General features: G+C 39.2%; 2 protein-coding genes and 1 long non-coding RNA gene across 13 annotated transcripts in view; 1 reads left to right on the top strand and 2 right to left on the bottom strand.

The window, feature by feature from the left end:
* Positions 1-101: 101 nt before the first annotated feature.
* LOC116653428 (uncharacterized) lies at positions 102-2,310 on the top strand. Its single transcript, XR_004307245.2, has 2 exons — positions 102-223; positions 1,118-2,310. It is a non-coding gene; the product is annotated as an uncharacterized LOC116653428 (long non-coding RNA).
* Positions 2,311-2,367: 57 nt separating this feature from the next.
* MSMO1 (methylsterol monooxygenase 1) lies at positions 2,368-8,830 on the bottom strand. The gene is made up of 6 exons (XM_015860890.3): positions 8,771-8,830; positions 8,038-8,347; positions 7,116-7,264; positions 6,219-6,345; positions 4,882-5,036; positions 2,368-3,344 (listed from the first exon to the last, which is right to left on the bottom strand). The coding sequence occupies exons 2-6, from the start codon at positions 8,290-8,292 to the stop codon at positions 3,140-3,142; spliced, it is 891 nt and encodes a 296-aa protein (XP_015716376.2). The 5' UTR covers positions 8,293-8,347; positions 8,771-8,830; the 3' UTR covers positions 2,368-3,139.
* Positions 8,831-9,427: 597 nt separating this feature from the next.
* KLHL2 (kelch like family member 2) overlaps positions 9,428-19,845 on the bottom strand; it is a 57,869-nt gene continuing 47,451 nt past the window's right edge. For all 11 annotated transcript variants that reach the window (XM_085544815.1, XM_015860880.3, XM_015860881.3 and 8 more), the window contains 8 exons: positions 19,421-19,570; positions 18,735-18,852; positions 17,986-18,183; positions 17,461-17,562; positions 16,012-16,140; positions 11,552-11,692; positions 11,229-11,372; positions 9,428-10,552 (listed from right to left, as the gene is read on the bottom strand). In XM_085544815.1, coding sequence (XP_085400941.1) covers positions 10,524-10,552; positions 11,229-11,372; positions 11,552-11,692; positions 16,012-16,140; positions 17,461-17,562; positions 17,986-18,183; positions 18,735-18,852; positions 19,421-19,570 — 1,011 coding nt within the window. In that variant the 3' untranslated portion in view covers positions 9,428-10,523. The remainder of the gene's footprint in view (positions 10,553-11,228; positions 11,373-11,551; positions 11,693-16,011; positions 16,141-17,460; positions 17,563-17,985; positions 18,184-18,734; positions 18,853-19,420; positions 19,571-19,845) is intronic.

Raw genomic sequence — 19,845 nt, 5'->3', positions numbered from 1 at the left:
CAGCTGCCGCCCGCCCGGCGGGAGGGGGGAGAGGGGCGGGCGGGCGGGGAGGGGCCGCGCCGGGCCGGGAGAGGCGACGGTGCCCGCGGCGGGAGGGGCTCGGGGCGTGCCCGGCACGGGGCTGAGGGAGCTCCGCTCCTTCGGGTCGTCTGCTGTGAGACCGCTGTAGTGCGCGGCGGCGAGCAGCTGAATGAATGGATGCACAAAGCAAACCCTGTGACAGGTACACGCAGTAGGATTGCAGAATAACGCCGGGGATAGCAGATGCTGCTTGCTCAGAGGGCAAATCCCGTTATTCTCTACGGGAATGCCCCGAGGGGAGCTGCACACTGACTTCCATAAATCACAGTTCCCTGCTCCGGTACTGTGGGATGCCCACAAGCAGCCGCTGCTCAGCCTGCTCCGATAGGGACCATGTCAAAATGCCCCCAAACCGACGGCTGGGAAAGGCAAATCGTTAACGATTCATCCCTATCAGATTTATTATTTTTTTGGTAATGCAAAATTTCCCTTGAAAATTGTCAGAGGTTCAAAATACAAAAAAAAACTTTGAAAATCACATATGCAGTCTTTTCTGCCACAAATCGAACCCCATCACTGGTTATTTAATACCTTGTTTGCACCCATTCTCTATCTAAAAGAGCGAGCTCGTGGCACATCCCCTCCCAGCACCGATCTATAGGTTGGGAGCTCTCCGGAGGTATTATGAACAGCCCTTTGTGAACATATGGACATTCCCCATGCACGATGGGCTGTCTGATTCCAGAGCACAGGATCATGGAAACGACATCCCAAGGAGAATATCTTCATCGCCACCCACTGAAGTATAGAGGGGATATAAGGAAGAAGTTTTTCTTGCACTGAGTGGTGAAGCAGTGGAACAGGTGGTGGATGAGATCCCATTCCTACAGACAGCCGACATCAGGCTGGATGGGGCTCTGAGCGCCTGATGGAGCTGTGTGAGCCCTATTCAATGTGGTGAATTGAACATGACTCACTACAAGTCAATAAATAAACATGGCTAAAGACTCAGCCCTACCAGGTACTGCAGAGCTTGCTGTGCTTGCCAGGGCGTGGATGCAAACATGCATGTGCGATAATTTTTTGCTTCTTACAGGCTTGAATTTCATCTGAAACGGATCTGATGTTCACACTTGCTCTACACCGATGCAAACAGCCCTGACTCATTATTGCTCCTTGTGTCGTATCACAGCAACAGTGGGATGAATCCAGGTTTGGAACACTGAACTCCAGTGCTGCTTCTGAGGGGCCACAGAAGGGACGTGAGAAATTGGAGAAATGTCTTGCGGCAAAGGACACAATGTAATTTAGCTGGTTGATGAAAAATACCATTAAAACTAGATTTGATGGCATTTACTACCCTCAGAGATAGAAAATTACAGCAAGAAGTGGGCCTGCCAGCTACAGGCTGCAGCGGTTAAGGTTCATCAGAAAGCTAACAGTGACAGAGGCAACAATGATGGGATGGAGATTTGGAACTATGAACCAGACCCGAGTTAGTAACAATCATTCAGAGCCAAAATGGAGGATTCACTGGGACCACGTTTCTATAAAAATGAATGTTTAAAACCCCCTTTAAAATTACCTTCAAACACTCAATTACACTTCAAACATGGGGTACCTAAAAAAAGTGACATAAGTGACGCGTTATTATATGTCACAACTTTGTACCAAATTGCTGGGGCTGAGCTCCTATAGCTGGAGAGACAATACTTCATAATAACTTGAACAAGAGCTTAAGCATTTGGCTGGCTCACAGTGGTCAGTTTGTAACATTTGCACAGACACAAAGGTGAGCTAAGAATCAATGAACAGAATCACAGGAACAGAGACATTCCATAGCACTGAAAGCTCCTTGTATTTTTAGGCTGGGAGTTCAGCAGGAATAAAGCTAAGTACAGCTGCAAGACGAGTGGGAGCTGACAAAGCAAAGAGGATAAGGGCAGTCTTTGAAACCTGATTAAAGAGGTTGCTTCCACCACAGAGAGCTCAGGCCAGCGATTTAACAAGTCGGTCCAATAATATCAGAATGCTGCTTCAATTACTATTAATTCAAGTGGCAGATGCTAATTAGGATTTTGGTTTCTGAAAGCTATGGCTTAACTTTAAAATGCATTTATGTCCAAAGTAGCTACACGGAATGGACCCATGTCATCAACCCCTACAGAACAGATCTACAAGGTGCTGTTTCCATTTCTTACTGCTGTTTCTGTGTAACCTGTAAAACATTCAGGCTTTATCAGAAACTGTGTTTCTTCCTTAGAGAAATAAACAAAGCAAGACACTGCATCCCAAATGTTTTGGTCAGTTTTGTATTAAAAACATATGAAAGGTGTAATACACATCTTAAACCAAACCACGTTTATTTCATCAGTCACAAGTGCAAATACAGCAAACAAGTCAGTTCAGCAAATTACAACACTGAAAGGAATGTCATGTAAATGCTAAGTACACTGACGGAGCAACTTCAAAGAGCAGCAAAAAGAAAGTTTGTTCAAATGAAAACTTCTATTCTTTTTATCTGTACCCTAAAATAACATCATAAATCTAGACCAGGAATGTCTCCGCTAACTCATGTTTAGCCAGGTATTCTGAGATTAACAGCTCGCGTTATCCAGTGTGCAAAAGTCCTGCCTGTCCAAGCTCTTTATTAACAGATTTGTTTTGGTTTTAAGCAATTCTTACCCGATATTTTAATTACTGTGCTGATACCAATTAGTACATTCTGCTATTTGATATTACAAATTGAAGAGTGTAAGGTTTTAAGAAGTAGGTCCAATCTTGGTGAACGTGCACAATCCCACCTGGATCAAAAGCAGGCAATGTTAAAGATAAAACTGAACAATTTTTTGCAAAAAAAAAAAAGTGGACAGATTCAAGTAATCTCTGCCTTTTTTGCGTCATCTTTAAATTTGTAGTTAAAATATATGTGGTGCTTACATATAAAATAGAAAGCATTCCCATTAGGAAGATACTGCAGTTTACTTCTTGGTTTTTTTCCCTACCACTCAGTAGCCAAGGAAAATGATTTATGCTTAAATACCCAATCACGACTTTGCTTTAAAGAAAAGCAAAAGTTGACTACCAGTATTAGCATCACAATTTTTACACTGGATTTTTAGTCAGTCTTCTTCATCCTGAGTTGCTGCTTCTTCTCTTTTTCTTTATAGGCAATGAATTGAGAGTCTGTGCCAAAGATTCTGTCCCACCACGTGAAGGTCGATGCGTAATTGCCAATAAAGTTCATGTGATGGAAATCATGAAAACGGGCTCCAGCGTAGAAAGGCACCAAATGAAGAGGGTTCAGTGGAACATCATAGCCACTACAGGGGAAGGAGAAAAAATACAATTGTAGTAAGGATTCCCAAATCCTTATTCTTCCCAAATATAGGCACCAATTTGTTCTTTTTGTAATCTAAAAGCCTTTTATTCTATAACGTCCTGAAGTAACCGTACTACAACAAAATCCCCTCCTGACTTAGGCAAATACTTCTGTTAACAGTGGCTTTTTGGCACCCAGTGACCTTTTCAGCTCAGATGAGCAACACTAACAATTTAGCAGAAACAGCCAGGAGATGACAGAGAATGATCTGCTTGTTAAGTAGACCTAGCTGTCTCAAAAGCGACATTGGTGTAGGGAACCTGCTTTGGCAGGGGGGTTGGACTCGATGATCTCTAGAGGTCCCTTCCATCCCCTACAATTCTGTGATTCTGTTAGTAAAAAGGAATAACAAAAACATAGTGACAGCAAGCTATAAATATCAGCCAGCTCAGCTCCTCCTCAAACAGCAGCTCAAATCAACTACAGCTGTAGTCTTTCTGCTCTCAATCATTTTCTGCTTACTGCAAGTTCTTCAAAGGTTTAAAACTGAAAATACAAAATTAAAGTAATATTAAAACCAGACTGCTTTGCTTTAAAGCCATTTCAACTCATTTGCTTAGCAGCTCTGCAAAACATCTTACCACCACCTAGTGGGGAGAACGCAGTATGATCTGTTACAAACACCTCTTGCAGGCATTCTCTTTGAGAGATGAGATTTTTATTTTGCATGAATTACTTTAGCATGTCAGAACATGCTCTAGGACATGTCTAGAACATTCTCAGCCTAGGACCAAGAAGAACTCCTAAAATGGCAATGTTTTGTCCAATGAGTCATTTAATAGCTCACGTGAAATCCTTCACACAGCCTACAGTAAGACACTACATGCTTCATAATGCATTTCCAGACACGAGGTCAAATGTGATGCTAGCAGGTCAAAACTTAGTTTTCCCCTTCCTTTTGAACACAGGAAAGAAAAGTTCATTTACTCGCAGATGAATCTAAGTCTATTTAGATTTGCATTACCATTTTGGAATCAAATCTGAAAGGAATCAGTTTTGCTACAGAGATGAGCAGTCTTGCCCTTCAGAGCTACCAGAAATAAAAGAGTTCATTTATCTACTTTGAAGATGGTCACCAGTTACATTGCTTAATATTCCTTATGCCCAGAAAACCATCAACTAACAAATGGAAAAAACTCTTGGAGATGGAATATGAAGTTTTCCATTATTTTTGGCATTCTAAGCTGCATAAGGTCATCTGTACACCAATAATCCTGATGAAACCCAGGCTGCTGACATCACACTCAGGGTGCTTTAGCTCATCTATAGCACTCTTTTAATCAACACGATTTACTGACTACACTACCTCAAAACAGAACAGAGCATAGCTGTTTAGACTGTGCCATATCTAAGATGCATAAAAGCACACACTTCAGTAAAAAAAATAAAGCAGTAAAGCTCAGCTCATTGAAAGAGACAGGTGATTTTAAGACAAACCCAGGGAAAAGTGAAACTATTAAAAAGGAGCAAAGATTTACCTGTGCACATCAATGGTTTCCATCAGGCGACATATTACCCATGCCCACAGAAGAACCACGTGGTTACAGAAGACAACAATTCCAATAAAGAAGCCAGCTCCAAGGATGAGCGTTTCCAGAGGATGTGCATATTCTGCTTGCATTCCAAATGGAGACTACAAAACAGGACAGAAAGGAAAACAGTTACCCTTCTTGATTTCCTATGCTCCCAAATCAGAATCGCTATTTTGTGGCACCCCCCATTCCCCACTGCCCCACAAGAGAAACAGAACAGTGCTGTGGGTGAAGGAAACAGTCTGGTTGAGCAAAGGTCTTAACACGGGTGTTCAGCTCCTCCTTGCTAAAACAGAAAACTGTACTTTATACTTTAAGTTTATAGTGATTACAATTCCATTAGCAATTCCAAATGTTTCCCTATTAAAGCCAAGGTGCTTCAGGCTAAGCCAGTGCTTAGGCACCATTGTCAATGGCCATCAATCACCACTGTCCCTGGCCAAAGAATAGGAATGCTAAAGCATTTGGCAAGCTCCTATCAGCTTTGTAATATATTCAGTCTTGGAAGTAGAACAAAACAGAAGGAAGCCAAAAGAATCTGTCATGATTCACTTACAGATTTGCTTAAGAAAAAGAAAACAAAAAACAAAAAAGCCGTAATCAAAACCAATCAAAATGAATAAATGCCCAAATTGATTGATCAGCTTTATAAATTAATTCTTACAATTCAAAACGTTATTATGAGATTGAACCAGAGCATTATATATATATATATATATATATATATATATATATATATATATATAATGTATATGTATTATAATATAATGTATTATGTAAGTAATTCATTTTATATACAATATAAAATGATATACATACAATATATATATACTTACATCTATAATTACTTACATTATATATATAGAATATAATATATAATTACAATATATATACATATATATATTATAATATATAATTATATATATAATGTAAGTAATTATATATATGTAAGTACATCTCCATACATCCATCAGTTTGCAGCAATGTCAAGTGACAGCCATAACCAGAAAACCCACCCCATCTCTCCCCCCTAGGAAGCAGGCACATACTACGCTTTGAAAAGCGCTCCATTTCATTCTCTTTAAATAAAATCAAATAACAGGTGGTGCTATCAGAAACAAAATGGATGGCTGTGTTCGACGCTGAGCACAAGGAAAGACTGCAGTCAGAAGGATACAAAACCCTTAAGTCTGCTGAATAAAGTCTTTAAACAAGCTGTATGTGTATGTGTATGCTGCATACACTAAAAGTAATAGAATAAAATAAAATCAAGTAATACATACTACAAACTCGTGGTGAACCTTATGGATGTACTTGTATATTCTTTTGTGATGCAGCAGTCGATGCAGGAAATAGTGCCAGGCATCTTCAATCACTGCACATCCGAAACACTGGGCAAGCAAAACATACCTTCAAAAATGAAAATAAAAGAAATTGAAGAGTTAAGAGTTATAGCAGATAATTGCAAATATGCAGCCTTGAAAGATAAAGAAGTTGACGAGCTAGTAGAGGTAGGAACTGCATGTATTACTGGTTGAAAAGATAATGTCAATGCACTGTTATGTAAAAATACACATTAGCCCTTATAGCTCATCTGTTGATATATCAGAGTTTATGTGTAGTGTAGCAAGCTGTCATTTCAACATCACACATACAGCCTATAAGGAATACCTGCAATCTAAGATCTAGATACAGAAACCACACTGGATACCTAAACAGACAGAAAACAACTAAAAAAGATGGCCCTCTGTTATAGAAAACAACTACTGGTGGGAAAGAAAAGAAGGCATTTCGAAGTATTGCAGCATTTCTCACCAGTTTAGGGCAAAAGAGGGAAACACGAGGCAGTTTCCCCTCCCTTCAGTAACGCATTGCTGCTGCTGAATAAAACAAGGTGGAGCTAAGAAACACTTAGGAGGAAATAATAGAAAATAAAAAAAAAAACAGCTGGATTTAAAAATAAAAACAAACCCATAGCACACCACACACCTGATATCTTACACAAGCTGCTGTGACTCTAGGAAGCTCTAATTAGCTCCCACTGCAATTTAGTCTCAAGAGTGGTTAGCAAGCATAGTTTATTAGCCTAAAAAGTTACGTTAATGTCACAAACTCCAATACGGTTTTTGTTATATATGTAAGTGTCATTCATTATGAATGTACAAGACGTATCTACGTACCACCTAGGCATCTTTTCCCACTCATATGGAATGTTGAAAAATTCTGTGAAGTAGTACGTGCCACAGATTAGAGGAAGTTGAATGAAAAAGTGATTGAAGAGAAGCGTTTTGAAACATTTCCACTGCTTTTCCCACGTTTCTGGTTTATCCTAAGAAAAAAAAAAAGAAAAATGAGTTGAGTTACACATTTCTATTGCAACGTAACCAAAGTGCCACAAAGAAGACTTCGTAAGGTGAAATGCCTTTAAGACAGACAGCCAGTCTTCCCATCACACAAATTAACCCAGGGAACACCAGTTTCATGGCCCTGGATTTGGTTTCAAAGGCTCTCACTTTTCTAAACTACTTTTCTGAAGTCTCTCATCAGAAGTTGTCCTTGCCAGCCCTCCCTCCCATCCCCCCCCCCATCCCCAAAACTATTCTTGATACTTCAGTAATTATAATTAGCGGGAACATTTCAGATTAAGTGTGTTGAATGACACAAATCTAACTTATTTTTTCTTCTTTGCACCAAAGTGTTGCCATAGCTAAAAGAATAAAACAGAAGCTGAAGATAAAAAGTCGTGAAGAATTAAACTGTCTTGAAAAAAAAGAGGTTCTGCAGGAAGACACCTTATTAAATCACTGTGGCAACTCCAGAAAGTTGTATTACTTCCAGTTCCTATTATGAAGGCCGACACACCTGTTCTCTACCTCATGAAGATGGAAAGGATACACTCTCACTCTGAAAAAACTCCTTTGCCTCCCCAAACCCACTTCTCTGCATCCCCTCACAAACACTTTAAGTTTCCTCTGTTCCTTCTGGATTGTTCACAGTGACTGAGGCAAACATGGCCACATGAAATGGAAACCAACAGCAGCCACACGCTCTATTTCACGTGTTCCGAGGTAGATCAGTGTGCAGTCCACTACTATGTCTTACCGGCTGAATTTTATATTTCTGCATGTAGGGTATAAACTGAAAGATGAATCCAGGTACACAGAGCAAGAAGTATGAAGCTTCGTGAACTAAAAGCGACCCCCATGTCGCTATTTGGAACTTGGTGTAGTTGTCCAGCATGTAATTCCAAGCATTTTTAAATGGTTGCTGCAGAGGATTGTCAGGCAGGAAAGAGTCTATATATTCCACTGCCAGATAAGCAGAGTTCAAGATATTAACGCTGTCGTTCGTTGCCATCGTTCAAGCACAAAACATCACAGTCACAGATCTTCCACAGCCGTCTGTGCGTAACCTGGGTGTTTTAAGAGAAGATGAATAAACAGCAGTTATTCGTCATGAAGAGGCTAAAAACCGAGGAGCAGGTTAATACGGATCACAGAATCACAGAATTGTAGGGGTTGGAAGGGACCTCTAGAGATCATCGAGTCCAACCCCCCTGCCAAAGCAGGCTCCCTACACCAAATCCTTTTTCTGAAGCACAGCATAAAAGCATAAACCTCCAGACGGGTACAAAAGGCAGACAGCGACACAGCCGCCGTGGGGTGGAACTCAGGGAGACGCCCCGGTCCTCAGGCCCCACGCACAGCCGAGGCCGGGCACACCCCAGAGCGGCCCTCAGCACCCCAGAGCGGCCCACGACCGTCCCTCTGCCGTCGGCTCCCGGCCCCCACTCGTCCCCCCATTCGTCCCGCGGCCCCCGGCGCCCCGCGCTCACCTCAGCGCAGTCCCGGCCCTGTCGCACCGCGGCCGACGGCAGCAATAACAAGCGGCGCGCGGCCGGCTATTCACCTGCGCCCTCCTATTGGCCGCCCGGTAACCCCGGCGCGGCTCCCATTGGCTGGCCAGCGGTAGCGGCGGAGAGTCAGGCGTGAGAGAGGGAGGGCCGGAGCTGTGTGCGCGCTCGGCGATTGGCTGGAGGGGTGGAGTGAGGATAGTGAGACCTCGGAGCGTGGCCAATGAGGCGGGCGGGCGGCCGGGTGACGTGCACGAGGTGATGAGGAGGAGGCGGGCCGGCAGGTGGGCAGGGCGGGCGGGGGGTGCTGCCCTGCACCCGATATGGGGTTTTTCCTCTCCGGGTCGGGGCGAGGCCGTATAACGTTTCCTCGTTCTAGGAAAGGGAGTGAGAAAATTGCAGTGCAATGGCTTGAGTAAAACGCTTTTAGAAACCTCCCTGGTAGTTACGTGAGCACTTTCAGCCTCAGCAATAACTAACACTCAGGTCTTTTCAAAACCAGCCTTTCTCCCCCAAAATCTCTTCCCTGCTGTCAGCTGAGGTGTAGGATGGAGAAACACAAGCTTTAAGCAGTCGATGCCCTGATGTCAGCTGAGAAACCGTTTTCTGTATGGAGAAACACAAGCTTTAAGCAGTCGGTTGGCGTTAGGAAACCATATACAAATTGTTTATTTGAAGAAAATATCTCAAATATGACAATAACTTTGGTCGTGTTAAAAGGAGGCCGTCCAAGAAGGAATAGAAACGAGCTGCTCTATGAACATGGCCACATACAGTATATCCAGGTATTAGCTAACAGAAGCTAAGGTTACACGCATTAAGAGACCTTAGTACCATGCAAGTTCAACTTAATTTCACACATTCATTATAAATTTTCGGTTATTTTCATGCCAAATCACTTTTCGCATAAAAAGGTAAGAAAGAAGTAACATCTAAATGTGACCAAAATTGAACAGGGAAAGAAAAAACAACATTAAGTACAGACAACATTTTTATTAAAAAGACCTCGAAATTACACCTGTCCAGGAATCATTATACCAGCTCTGATCTCCTTCAGTGGGAATTAGTAGTGTTAAGTATTGTTAAATATCAAAAAATACAACTCTCTTTTACAACATAGTACGGGCATATTCAAAGTACTGTGCCAAATTATAAATAATAAAGTTGGTTTTTGAAGAATTTCAATAGAAAGCAACTTATGCTCACACGTACATATGCACATATCATAGTTACGTAACAAAAGTCTTATAAAAGGAAACAAATTTCCCCCATGCCAGCTTAAATTACTGAGGTGGAATTCGATACCTACTATGAAGACTGACAGTTCATTTCTTTAAACATGGTTATTAGTCTCTGGAAAAAATAAGACAAATTTACTTTCACCAGAATACACACCATTCTCCACTGACAACCTGTTTCTCAGCCACAACTGACATAAGTCTGTCCTTATGAAAGTGGCTTTAAGTGTTTGAAGATCTTGCAATTAAAAAAAGACACGGCCTACTACACTTCAAATATCCAGTCAGCCCCTGTTCAACCGCAGAGTAGTCCTACGCATTGCTTCTACCTAGAGTAATCTTCATCATCCATCATCTGCAATTGTAGACGGTCACATCTTCCACTGTGACTCAAGGTGCAGCTACAAGTAGAGAAGTGCTTAGGTACTCAGTCACTTCAAATACACTTGTTGAAGGCTGCTTCTAGTGCACAATCAACTTGAAGATCCCCTTATCGATCATAATGGTTTGTCAATAACTGTAACACCTAGAGTAAGGAAGAAAGGTGTAAGTCTAGGGAAAACAGGGAAACCCTGATGCTGATGCACAGCTTTTCAATTTTATGCTAGTTGCAGGCTATTATTATTGTTCATGTTGTCTAATTTTTAATAGTACATTTGATACATATATATCAAATAATAATTGATTATATAACAAAGTTATATGAATCAGTGTAGATTTCTGAATGTTTCTGTTACTTGGGGTAGGCGGGGGGGTGGGGGTGGGGAAATCAACTTTACCCTTATAATTAATATATCCTTTACATACACTGTAATAACTTAAGAAACTGCAGTTATTAAAAGAAAAGTTTCCTAAAACAGCTCATTTTCTACATAGCAATTTCCCACAGAGAACTTCAGAATTGGACCACTACAAATTGAGACAATTACAAAGCGTGTTTGAGGAAAAAAGGGACTGGTCACACTGGAGTCTTCTAATTCATCATTACACGCTAAATTCCTCTTCAATACAGTTCAATACCTTTTTCATTTTTAGTGAATTAATTGTTTGAAGTCTATATTCAAAATTAACCATCAAATTCTTCATGCCCATTCTAGTATCTTAGCTTTTATTTTACACAGTGCTTTGCTTGAATGCTTCAATTTTCTTATCCCGGCTGCAGTTCAATATAGTGTAAAAAAAGAAACCCTAGACAACGTTACCTGCATAGCTCCTTCCTGTACTCATACAAGATGACACAACTGTCCATTTATCAGTTGTTGGATTATAATATTCCACTGTTGATAAATTACAGGAACCATCATCTCCTCCAACTACATACAAGAGACCATTTACAGCACAAACGCCTGAAAAAAAGACAGGAAACTGATCATGAAAGTTAATGATCAGCTCATTCATACCCATGAAAGCATGATTTCTATGCTGTGACATCATTAAAGAAGCAGAAAGCCATTTAAAAGAAAAAGGAGCATCCCTTTTGCACCTAATTTTACTGCTAGCATTTTAGAGTAACTGTAGTACATACCTGCGTTTCTTCTGCACATGTTCATATCTGCAACCTGCTTCCATGTACAGGTGACGGGATTGAACACTTCCACGCTTTTTCTTACCAAAGGCCCATCATGACCACCTACCGCATACAGTAAATTGTTTAACACACCAACACCTGTGAACACATGAAAATACTCAAAATTAACTAGAGCGTAATTTGACTGATACCAAGAAAACAAAAAAACATCTGCTAAAACAAATCATTCATCCAATGTTAGGAATTATTTCAGAAGACATTTAGGTCAGGATACATAAAGCAAGAGACAGTAAACTAATGCAAGACACTGATAAAATGTCTTGCATGCCCATCCATATTGCAGCATACAGAAACCAGAGGTGTTCTGCAACATAACGTTTAAAAAACTTTGGATGAAAAGATGATGAGCAGAAATAGGAGGACTGCTGGAGTTTAGGACTAATTAGAAATGATAGTAAATAATGCAGTATGCTCAGTCAACATAAAGGAAATCTGATAAAATGATAAAGCAGAACTGAATTTTTAGAACATAAATACTATGCAGTACAGTAAAGCTGAATGGACAGACATTAAACAACATGAATGCTTCCACTGAAGTGCTACGATACCACCTTAAAAACATGTATGAAACAAAAGTAAACAATTACAGTGAGTAGCTTCCTCCTGCAGATCTGGAGGAGAACACAAAACTTCCTCGAGCCAAGCTTTAGCTAACGAATTATCCAGAAGTATTTTTTGGATCTCCTTTAATCCTAGCATCCCCTTTACAACATTTTACCAATCTATAAGCTTGGGATGAAGTAGCTAGTCTAGGCCTACTTGCTAGTTAGACTGCACGTACAGAAAAGATGGTATCAGAGGAAACAAAAAGGGAGGCCTGTTTGTTTATGCCTCACTTTATAATGCACTGTTATAACCCAAACATATTGGGTTTCAGAAGTGCAATTTTTTGGCATTAAAACTTGCAAATGATGGACCATAAAGATAATTAAAAATCATTACTATGAAAGTACACTGGGAAACTTATTACGTGTTATATTTGAGATTGTAAAGTTTAAATAACATGATACAAATTTGCCAAGATAGTTATTAAAGAGTTCCACAAAAAGGGCACAGCTTAAAAGATGTATTAAAAAGGAAAGGAAATGGCAAATATGAAGTTTTTCAGACCAAAAAAAAAAAAATGTGGCTTAAGAAAAAAAAAATGTTCTGAGACCTTGAAAACCAGCCAAAACATCTTTGAAAAATATATCACTAAGATTGTGAGTATGGGCCATTCCTATCCTATGAGGGGAAGAGAAAATAATCCTGCGGAAACAATTCTCATATAGAAAACAACAACAGCTTTCAATAACTAAAGGAAAAGGGGAAGGAAACATGGAAGAGTTAAATAGTATCGCAAATCTGAAAAGTAGGTCTTAATATGACACTGATTTATAAATCATGCTATCTAGTGCTCTGTCAGTGACATTCACTACTGACATTTGCCTGTACCCATCCCTGTTAATTTAATTCCTCCTTGATTGCTATTATTTCTAGCTATCACGTCACAGTACAAAGTGACAGCTTTTCTTTCTCCCACTCTGATCTCACTTTATTAGACAGGATAATACAACATTCATCTTTGGTAATGTTAAACATGATAGAGCTAGGATGGCTAAGATTTTTAGTTTAAATGTGCAACATGACATAGATCAAGCAAATAACTAAAAAGAATGTGCTTCATTGATATTTTTCTTCCCCACCTGAGTTTTCTCTCCAGTTTCTGACCTGCCTATATAGCATATATAGTTTTCCTCTGCCATATTGCCATTTTTTATTTGGCAATTCATTTTCTTTTTGAAAATGTCTTTCATTTCTCCTTGGCCCTTCATTTTCCCTTAACCCCGCACCCCATTTCCAAGTCCTACCTTATTTCTTGCTCCTTCCGTCTGTATCTTCTTGTTGCCGTCTTCAGAGTTCTCCTCTTATTTTTCTTTCCTGCCCATTTTTCAGGACCCTGTCTTACCTCTCTCTTCCCTCCCAAATGGCCTATATCTGAATCTGAAGTTCCTCATCCCAATATGTTGCCGGAAACAGATTTGTCCCCACTTGATCAACTGAGATGCAGTTGGTACTAGAGAAGATTAACTGAGGGTTAACCTCTGAAGTTGCTTTTGAATGAAGATGAAGCAGTAGGAACAGAAGAGATGGGCTAAAGTTCCTCGAGATGAACAGAGATCCATAGATTTAATACAAGAACAAAATTCTTTTTAGCAAGTACCTAAAAACACTAGGACTGACCACCAGTTGAAGCAGATATAGCGGTTTGAGATATCTGGCTGACAGATGAGCTCAATCAACAGTCACGATTTTTCCACATTACCACCCACTCCTCCCCAAGCATAAATACAATTTTCCATGCATTTATGAGTGGCACCAAAGAATGTTGGATTATTTTCCTCAATTACATGAACCTAAAATTACTGACTAGATTCACCTTATTCCTCTCTATTTCTTTTTTTAAACAGAAGTTAAGGTAAAAAGCGGCACAGGTATGTAAACAAGGTCCTGAACTCTAAGGCAAGGAACAGGAGGAGAGGGGCAGGGCAGAAAGATCCTTATAGCTGTTGCATTTAAGGCACTAAATTTTAGGCTTGTAGAAGAAAATAAATTAAAAACAAACAAACAAACAAAAAACACCTGAAAATATCCAGTATATAAATAGGCTGCAGGCACAAGGACAGTTTGCAAAAACAGGTTGTAAGGGTTTTTTTTCCATTTAATTATTATATTTTTTAAACTTAGATAAAAGGGCATTGCTCAAAGACTGCAAAATGAACCTTTTTAGCAGCCCACTGACACAATTTGTCTTCGTGATCATTCAAGTAATTTGGCTGTTTTATGTAAACATCTTCCTCAAAACTTGCCAGTATGAGAGACAGCTGCCTTACTGCAGCTCTGGCCAAGCTTTAATCCGGGATTTATTTTCATGGTATACAACCAAAGTAACTAGAAGTCTCACAAGAAAACTACTGCTTTTATTAAGATGTACCATATCAGATTTATTTCATTAACATGATAGCTTTCAATTAAAAACAACAAAAATGTTATTTTTGGCAATAGTGGACCTGTCTACTTGGTAGTTTTGTAAAACCATTAAAGGAAATATCACAAACTAAGTAGCTTAATTTCAGTACTGATTTTAATACTTTTATATAATGCCTACTGAAATAATTTGGATTGACTTTAAACATCATTACACAGATTAAAAACTACTCAATATTAATAAAGAATAATGGAAGGCAAGATGAAAAGTTGTGACAACTATCAGTCATCTACAGAGCAGACTGCAAGGCCATCTATTTTATTTGTAGCAACATCTCTTCCAATTATGAAGCAGGTTAGCACAATCACAGGTAGATATTTGATATTTGAAAGGTGTTGCTAAAAAGCACCGTTGAGTACTTGACAAAAAAGTGACCTAAGAGAAAATATAAATGTAGAAAAATAATACTGTGCGATTTGACTTGAAAAAGTTCATGTTGGATGCATCTAGAGAAATAAAACAACTTCAGCAAGTTGAAAAAACCTGAAATACCAAAAGACAAATAGAGGACAGTAAACAGTAAATGAGAGTTGAGTCCACTATAGATAATGAAAATGCTAAAGTCAGTGTGGAGCTCTGGAAACATCATTTCATTAAGCAAGAACAGAATACCACAGGCACTTTTGATGTCTCTGAAGGGAAACAGATATATTCAGAATCCCAAAGGGGGAAAAAAAAAAAAAATCCATGAAAAAAAATAAGTACTTTTAGGATTCTAAAGAAATAAATGGATTTACCTTGGATAAACTATAAGGAAGGATAATGTAGTAATTGTACATATCTAAAGGGTTTAAACATCAGGTGGTGAGAAGAATTACTGAAGATGAAACGAAGGGTACATAAATGGAAGTAGAAAGATGAAATCAGTAATACAAACTTAAGAACAAACGAGGACAGAATTTCCTGCAGTAAACCATAATGAAGAACAAATACTCCAAAAAGAAGTGGAAATCTAGTTTATGGTTCACATAAAAAGTGCATCTGAAAATGCTATTAGATAAATCAGCCAAATGCTGGCAAAGAGATGGTTTTTGAGGAAATGACATTTCTCATCCTGGGCGTCTAAATTTTGATAATTCACTATTTAGCTAATACTACAACGACTGTAATAACCATGCGTAGTCCATTGTAAAATTCAGAAACTATAGGTAGAGCATGAAAAGTATGAAAAAGCAAAGGAAAATATTTAAGCAGACCAAATTTTACTCTGCAAGACACTTCTGTATTTATAACCTGAGATAAGTCTGCCATCTAAAACTAATATTTTTCATTACACTCAGACTTCAGCTTACCTTTTATATTTCCAGTAAAATTTAAAACCACAAATCTGCTTCGGTTTTACTATGATCATTGATTTTTGTTCACTCACCTGCTCCACTCCTTCTAGTGCTCATTTCTGCAACGTAGCTCCACTCATTTGTATTGGCATCATAGCATTCAACTGAACTAAGGCACTGACGTGATGCCCCATCATAGCCACCAACTGCATACAGTTTACCTATAAAGGTAATCAAGAAAAATATGTACATTTCTAATGCACATGGACTATACTGTTAAACATGTGGAGGGAATGTCACTGTTCTGAGTTAGCTGCTACCCAGTACTTGTATCAACTGGTTACTGCAAGTTTCTATTTTTGTCCGTAGTTCATGATAATACACTGTGGTTCTTGTCATTTCTAGGAGGTAAAAGGCAGCTTTTGTATCTAACAAGAACAGCGCAAGTCAAAAGATTGTGAATTGCCTAGCTGAAATATAAAGACACTTTTTCACAGAAAAAAATTCACAGAATTACCCGTCAAGGATCATGTAGTTCCAACCCCCCTGCCTAGCAGGGCCACCAAACATACACATTTACTAGATCAGGTTGCCCAGGGCTCTGTCCAACCTGGTCTTGAACACCTCCAAGGACGGGGCATCCACAACCTCATTGGGCAGCCTGTTCCAGGACCTAACCACCCTTCTAGTAAAGAACTTTCCCCTAACATCCAACCTAAATCTTCCCTCCTTCAACTTAAAACCATTTCCCCTAGTCCTGCTATTATCAGCCCTTTCGAGGAGTTTACTCCCCTCCTGGGAGTAAGTTCCCTTCAGGTACTGAAAGGCTGCAATGAGGTCACCCCGCAACCTTCTCTTCTCCAGGCTGAACAAACCCAACTCCCTCAGCCTGTCCTCATAGGGGAGGTGCTCCAGCCCCCTGATCATCTTAAGAACTGTTCAAAGGCAAACTAATTCAGGTGCATCTAACATTGCTCGCTCACTTCAAGGCTTTCTAGGAACATCAAAAAAATTCAGATGAAAATTACTTGAATAGTCTCAATTTTCTAGATAAGAAACAGTGGCTCCTATGCAGCTAAAATAAAGAAGTGCCTGAAACTGTTTCAGGACGCACAAACTAGCTGTGGTCTGCATTGCACAAGCAACGACCAAGCTATTTGCTACCAAGTTGCCCTTGAACACATCAGCCACAGATAACAGAGCCAACAGCACAAAGTTACATCACTGAAGACCAATTTCTGGACATAGGTTCAGTAAACAGGCTCTTTATCTTTGCTGACGTGCATAATATAGAGCATACTTGGCTAGCACACTTCCTGCTGGTTGGCCTTAGGCACATCTGATACACAGCTGAAACTGAAAAAAACATTACAACACCTATACTAAAAGCTTGCCAAAACAAAGTAGAAAGACTGTGTTTTGTTCACACCATTTAAATGACAGGGTTGTGCAAAAACCAAAATCTGAAGCAGGTGAAAAAAGACAGTAAGGTAAATGATTGCATTTCTCCTCTTCATTTCTAATGTTACTTGTAAACTTACCTCCAACAACACCCACTCCAACACTACTTCTTCTTGTGTTCATTGGAGCTACATGAAACCACTCATTAGTCTTTAAGTTGTAAACTTCAACTGATGATAAGCCTATGAAAACAATAAAACATTATGTTCTCTACAAATCTAGAAGCAACATACCTTACACCTTCCAGAAGATTCTTCCTACCTGTAAAATCAAATAAATTTTAAACTTAACTACTATGCAAAAGGGATAATTGGTATCCTTTAAATAGCCAAATACAGTCACCACATTCTCTTTAAATAAAGAGAAAATGTTTTCTCCCATGTACACATGCTCATCAGTAGTAGCTATTAAAGAATCTATTAAAGAGAACAGCCCACAGCTCAGTACTGAGTAGAAGGATGTGACAACTAAAAAGCATGCTCAAACAACAAGGTTCTAGGCTATCCTCACCATTCCTTTCATCACAGGTAAGAGATACAAAATATTTGATACCGTTGCATCAAGAGTAAAGAAAACTTATCAACAGAATGTAAAGGCAAATATACCTGTACTCCCATCAAATCCTCCCACAGCATAGAGAAGTCCATTTAATACAGCTGCGCCCAGTGTGCTTCTTCTGTCTTGCATATTAGCAACACTTGTCCACTGGTCCTTCACTGGATCATAGGAATCTACTGTGCGAACTCTTAATGAGCCATTGAAACCACCAACAGCATAAACCATGCCTCCCATGTACACCATTCCTAGAGCAGGAAAATTGGAAAGTTGTCATTACAAAGGCAGTGTCATAGAGCCACCCTTCCTTCAATCTAAGTACTAGAAGTTGCGATACTTTTTGTTATTCGTGTTTCACATTCCTGAAAGTGATGCTTGCTGAATTACTTCTTCCTTAGATATCTCAAATACTTTAAGATCACATTTTCATCTTCTTGGTATCAGGTGGACATTTCTTTACATTCTTCATCTAACATAATACTACTAAGGTATGTTAGTAATAGAATTACTAATTACTATAATGTATTCGTATTTTAATATATTTATCCTCTGTATTGCTGGCAGTTGAAGTAGTTTAATCTCATTATGAGCCGAAATACAAATTACATTCAAATTATCAAACTTGTATGTGTCTAGATAAGCAAGTGCGTCATTCACATTATAAGGATGATGCTGAAGACTAGACTTAGCCCTTCTCAAATAACTATTTTAATGACTGATCGAACAAGTGTAGGAAGCTTTATGTAGACAAGAAGTTTGAAGCATTAACCAATGCCATAAGATATTGGACATTATTTACCTGCTCTACATCTTCTGGAAGGCAACTCAGCCACCTGATGCCAGCGTTCTTCTTTAAAATCATAGCACTCAACACTGCGAATGGCCTTTGGTGCCTGCCCTCCAACTACCATCATTAACTGAAAAGGAGATAACATTTGTTAATTATTTGTAAATATGAGTGCACTTGTTTTTAAAAACCAAAGAGTGATCCTCTAAAAAAGTAATTTGGGCCTTGCAGTAGGCATTACTCATTTTTCAAAAAACACAATTATTAGCTCTGTCTAGAAAAAAATATCTGAGGTACAAAAGCAGGAACCAATTAGAATTAAAAGCTCCCACAAATGAGGCAGATTCTGCTGTATCTCCACATCATACTTGGACTGCAGGTAGGATAATTTAGTAGCTGTGACATTCAACAGTACTGTGAACATCCATCACAGAACAGCCTTATTTGGTTCCTTTGAGGTAAAAGTGCTAAACCTGCTGAAAGGAATCTTCTACTCCACTCTTACAGTTGCCATAAGAGCACAACAAAACTTGTTTCACAGGTTATATGGATTGTAAAGCTAACCACTTCTGATATTTTTTGAGACAATCTATTCTGATGTGAATTATTTTACTGGACTAAGTGATACTAATGCTGTCATCATATTTGTTAAAATGAAATTTGAAGAAATAAGTGCATTGGAAAAATTAGGGTCTTACTTTTGGAAGGCTAGCAGGTGTTCTCAGTTTCGTTCGAGTGCTTTTCATCAGTGCTCGTTGCTCAGTTGGCAGCAAATGATACTTCATAGCTTCAATGAGGTAATCCTTACAAGCACTGCTGTTCTTAACCAGTATTTCCTCTTCAACTCTCTGTTTATTAATAGAGGTTTAACAAGATCTGAGCACGTTAAGGAAGTAAAACACAAATCACACTCTGAGGTGTAATAAAGCCTCTATCACAGAAAAAAATACAGATTACCTTAATTTTTTAGCTAATAGTTTAACCATTTAGGCACTAACATATGTAATTGTTGGCAATATGCAGCGATCGAGAAGAAATCGGAAGATGTAGATTCTCTTAATTAGTAAGTGGAAGAAAAAGCATTTGGCAATAGCAAGTGACTGCTCACAACCAGACATTTCGT

This window comes from Coturnix japonica, chromosome 4 (genome assembly GCF_054131305.1).
Source record: "Coturnix japonica strain WE chromosome 4, WE-NBRP24, whole genome shotgun sequence".
NCBI lineage: Eukaryota > Metazoa > Chordata > Aves > Galliformes > Phasianidae > Coturnix > Coturnix japonica.
This window is presented reverse-complemented; position numbering and strand designations above follow the sequence as displayed.